Source organism: Dendrobium catenatum, unplaced genomic scaffold (assembly GCF_001605985.2).
Source record: "Dendrobium catenatum unplaced genomic scaffold, ASM160598v2 fragScaff_scaffold_1230, whole genome shotgun sequence".
Classification (NCBI taxonomy): Eukaryota; Viridiplantae; Streptophyta; class Magnoliopsida; order Asparagales; family Orchidaceae; genus Dendrobium; species Dendrobium catenatum.
The window spans coordinates 324,790-329,627 of record NW_021319692.1 but is presented as its reverse complement, the minus strand read 5'-3'; the positions used below and the strand labels follow the sequence as shown (position 1 = coordinate 329,627).

At 33.9% G+C, this 4,838-nt stretch overlaps 1 protein-coding gene across 1 annotated transcript; it reads left to right on the top strand.

Moving 5' to 3' along the window:
* The first annotated feature begins 588 nt into the window (after positions 1 to 588).
* On the top strand, positions 589 to 4,107 carry LOC110096564. Its single transcript, XM_020822583.2, has 4 exons — positions 589 to 813; positions 1,333 to 1,806; positions 2,507 to 2,692; positions 3,380 to 4,107. Exons 2-4 carry the CDS (start codon positions 1,342 to 1,344, stop codon positions 3,656 to 3,658), a joined length of 930 nt encoding a protein of 309 aa, XP_020678242.1. The 5' UTR covers positions 589 to 813; positions 1,333 to 1,341; the 3' UTR covers positions 3,659 to 4,107.
* The last annotated feature ends 731 nt before the right edge of the window (positions 4,108 to 4,838 follow it).

Below are 4,838 nucleotides of genomic sequence, written 5' to 3'. Positions count from 1 at the left end.
GAGTATTCTTAAACAAATTTTTTCTATTAAATATAAATAAAATCTCTATAAGAAATTTTCATTAATGTCTGCAAGATCATGAAATTAACCATCATAAAAAAATATGTAAGTAGAACTGGTAATAAATTAACATCTGATTTTATAAATATTTATAGTAAAATAAATCATAATTTAGTTAAAAATGTATAAGAATATTGATATTTTTTCTCTAAAAAAATTTAAGTGAGTATGAGAGTTTTTTTTTAAGGATTTACATACAAACCATCAAATATTTATATATTTATATATCTAATCTTTAAAATTTTATATTTATTTGTAATTTTAATATTTTAATTGTAAAAATTATACCTTTAAGAAATATTTTTATTTAAAAATTAATGTTTATGATATTATTTATATAATTTTAAAATTATATTAAAATTTTAAATATTAAAATATAAATACATAAAAAATTTTATGATAAAGTTGTAATAATTTTTTTCATGCTTGTGCAAAAACAATAAAGTGGCGGGGGGACAAAAGATAATTGTCCTCTGCCGACACTCTAACTCCGTGTCTGTGCTTTAATCTGCGAGCCGCTCGTTTTATAAATAACCACCACTTTCTCTCTCTACAGTGGCGCCGTTACAAAAGCTCAGGCTGTGATCTCCTTACTCCAGTAAGTGGCAGCAAGCGAGCGTTAGAGAGAGAATTGATGGAGAGAAGTTCGATTTTCAGCTGAAGACCTCTACGTTCTTCTCGGAGTGAAGGTAATTCCAAGGATCTGAAGTCAGGCCATTGGAATTTGAAGGTCTTCAAGCGAGTACACTCTAGGTATATCTTCATCTGCTTGTCTCCTTCAATTTCATAGAAAATAAATGGATAAATCGTGTTCTTAAGCCGTTTTTTTTAAGCAAGAAGTTGAAAAGCTGAAAATTTTTCAATTTCATTGCGTCCATTTAGAATTTCCAGTTTTCCATCATCTTTTTCATACCTTTTCCCCAAATCATAGCTTTAAAAATCCTTAAAAAAAAAACCTTTCCTTGGTTTTTGATTTTGACCATTGCACTTTTTGTTTTGAAAAGAAAATTAGAAGGAAGAAAATTGCTACCCTTGATCGACTTTCCTGTAAATCCTAGGGTTTACTGTTTTAGTGTGCTGGAAGTGACTGATGAAGCGGAGCTATTGTTAAGCTTCTAATGCATGAAGTAGTGCGTTACCACTTGTTGTTATAAATTGATTTTTATAAATTAATTCAGATTTCTTTGCTTTTTCCTACGTATTTATGGTTTGAACAAGCAATTGGTCCATTTCCAACTTTTGTTATTGTTATTCATTGCATGACATTGGCAGGTTGAGAAAATGCATGTCAAATCTGATTCAGATGTCACAAGCTTGGCCCCCTCATCCCCTTCCTGGTCACCAAAGAGGCCAGTCTACTATGTTCAGAGTCCATCAAGGGATTCCCATGATGGAGATAAGTCTACATCTATGCAGGCTACACCTGTTTACAATAGCCCTATGGAATCTCCTTCACACCCTTCCATCGGCCGGCAGTCGAGGACCTCCTCTTCCAGTCGATTTTCTGGGATCTTTCGCTCTTCTTCTGGGCGGAAGGTGAGAGAGAAGAGGATGAATGAGAAGGGATGGCCTGAGTGCACTGTAATTCAGGAAGAGGGTCCTTATGATGATCTTAATGAGGATAATGGCCTCTCTCGTCGTTGCCAGCTTGCACTCGCATTCCTTGCATTTGTTTTGATGTTTACTACATTTTGCTTTATTATCTGGGGAGCCAGCCGACCGTACAAAGCAGATGTGGTGGTGAAGGTGACCATCAATTATAATATTTGTTCTTTGCCTCTTGAACTTGTCTGGTTGAATCATTTGCCAAGGAATTTATTCCATCATTTTGCAATCTATCATGAATAAGCTGAAAAGTCTTTTTAGTTTTTAATTCATTTGAAGTTTTTGGCATTTTAAATGTTAGTTGTAGGAGGGATTAAATAGAGGCATAGAAGATATTGAGAGGAATTACATTCACTGTTTTTTTTCTTTGGATTGCTGACAAAGTATTTTATGAATTGATGAACTTTTCATGGATGCTTTGTCGAGTTAGCTTCTACGCCTGTAAACCTTGAATTTATCATCTATAGAGGGAACGTTAGATTTACTATCTAATATTATCTTTCTTTGTTATTCGAGTTGATTATTTTAAGTTGGTATCTTGAGAACAAAGCAGTTGGCAATTATTGGCTGCATTAGTTGCATCAGACGTCTCTATTATATTCTCAAAAGTATAAGTTTAAAGAACAGTTTCTGCCTTATGTTACTTCATGTTTGTTTAAAATAAGCTTAAAATGTTGAGTATCACTTAAAAACTGGCATAACCACTATGTACCATTAGAATGGAATCAATATCTGCTTCTTCTTTTGAGTTTATAATTTGATTCGCATATGGATGGCTTTTGAAACTGTTTGTTGTGATGATTATTGGATCAAACATTTAACCATCCTTTTATTGAGACAGAGCTTGTTGATGGATGACTTTTATCCCGGAGAGGGATTAGATAGCACTGGAGTTCCAACCAAGCTGGTCACAGTGAACTGTTCTCTGAAGATCAATGTGCATAATCCAGCATCAACATTTGGTATTCATGTCACTTCTAGCCCCATTAATCTCAAGTACTTGGATATTGTGATTGCTACTGGTCAAGTAAGTTTGCCTCGCATGCTTCTTTGCTTTCAGTAACATTGAAATGCCAAATAGAACAACTAATGAAATAGAAGTCCTGTCTTTGCTTAAACAGTTTACTCCGTTTCTTTTCAGTAAAGGAAAACATATGGATTGCAGAAAGATTAAGAAAAATGAAAACATGGAAGTGTCTTTTTTGTCCTTTTCCATTAGTTCTCTTTCTAACTTATCCCTAGTGTTCTTCCTCATAGTCTTCATAACTTATCCCTAGTGTTCGTTTAAGACCGTTAATTATATCCCAATTTATAAGTGAGAGGAACATAGCAAGATTAAGGAAACCAAGATATCTTTTTTGAGGTCGAAATCTCCTCTCTTACGTTTATATAATTTTTTCTTGCTTTGTTTGACTTACTAACAGTTTACTGAATTGCTCAATTCTCGTTAAATTGCTTCCCAGTTCATAATAAATTCATGACGCGCACTTAAAATGATCTAATATTAGTTAATCTCCATTAAAAATATAAAAAATAATCATTAGTTCAGTTAAGAGGAGAAAAACTTAATGTTCAGTTGGGTAAATGGATGAAAATTAAAAGAGGACACCAATCTAGCTAACTGGATGATAGTAATTTCATCATTTTCCACAAGTTCCAGTTATTCAAGTGATTTGAAACATAATGAATAGAATAAATTATGACTTTGATGCAGTTAGAGAAGTACTACCAGCCCCGAAAAAGTCATAGAAGCAGATCATTAATACTAAAAGGAGACAAGGTTCCTCTATATGGAGCTGGTGCCGGCCTGCCTCTATCCAATACCGGAGGTTCAGTTCCATTAACTTTGGAATTTGATTTGATCACCCGAGCAAATGTGGTGGGAAAGCTGGTTAGAGTAAAGCATCGAACGCATGTGTTATGCGAACTTGTAGTTGACTCTAGCAAGAGCAAGGCCATAAAGTTGTCAAAAACTGCTTGTACCTATGGCTAAGGCCATCTCCAGCCGAACGACATTCTCCGGTTTGCAGTAGTCGCAAGCGTCCAACCGAACAGCAAATTGAATGCCATTTTCAGGTTTTGAATAGTGCAACGTCAATATTGACGTCGCACTGCTCACAGTGGAGAGAAAACACAAAATGTGTTTCTGTTTGGTGTTCGGATGGAGACTTGCGGCTACTGCAAACAGACGATAGGTGAATGGTTCAGTTCGGTTCGGGATCCCCTAAGTCGTCATATCAATGCATTTACTACTAGAGAGCTGCTTGTGATCGTTTGTGAGGAGAAAGAAGCTTTATGGTCTCCGCATATCCTTTTATTTTTTGTTCATTTCTGTATATTTGTTGCAATAAGACAATTTGAAAATGAGGCTTACTTCGAATTTCCTGTAATGCAGAACCTATATTTTGTTGGTAAGTGGAAGAAGGCATTTCTCTGTGATAATCTGCTTACACTATGGTGGTGGTTGATGTTCTGAGGTTTTTTGGTGTTTTGTATTTTTTTTTAATATTATTAATTGGTATTTATTGTATGAATAAGTGAACAAATTAATTTGTAGTAAAATAAATTGTTTATTAAAAAACTAATAATATATATTCATCTAAATCTTATTTATTAGTTTATTTATTGCCTGTTTGAGACTCCTTTTTTGTTTCTACTTTTCATTATTGTTTTTAAGAAAATATATTTGATTTATGGTTTTAGTTATTATTTTTTTAATAAATAAAGCAAATAATTTTAAAAAATTATTAAAATAACTTATATGTGTTTTCTCAGGAGGATATCCAATGATATAATATTGGCTAGGAGAACCGCCCGCTCAAGCATTGGATTATTAGGTATAGAGTGTGGATGGGGAGAATCGTTCGCACAATCATTGGTTACCTAGCGGTAACCGCACTCAATACCTTTGGGTACCGTTAGGTATCCAGTGTTTGTGCGGATGGTGCGCACTTCGCACCTAATAATTTTTCATTGGCTAGCTACGAAAACTTGAACCCTAGAAGATTCGAAGGTTAGCCCAAACTCGGAAACCTAATTATTTGCTCTTGTAATTAGCTTTAAATGATTTATAATTTATTTTAATTCCATTTGGACACATTCCAGTTCTTGGTCTACACCCTTAACCAAGAATGATAAAATTATCAAAATGCGCTTATAAGACAATACTTTTT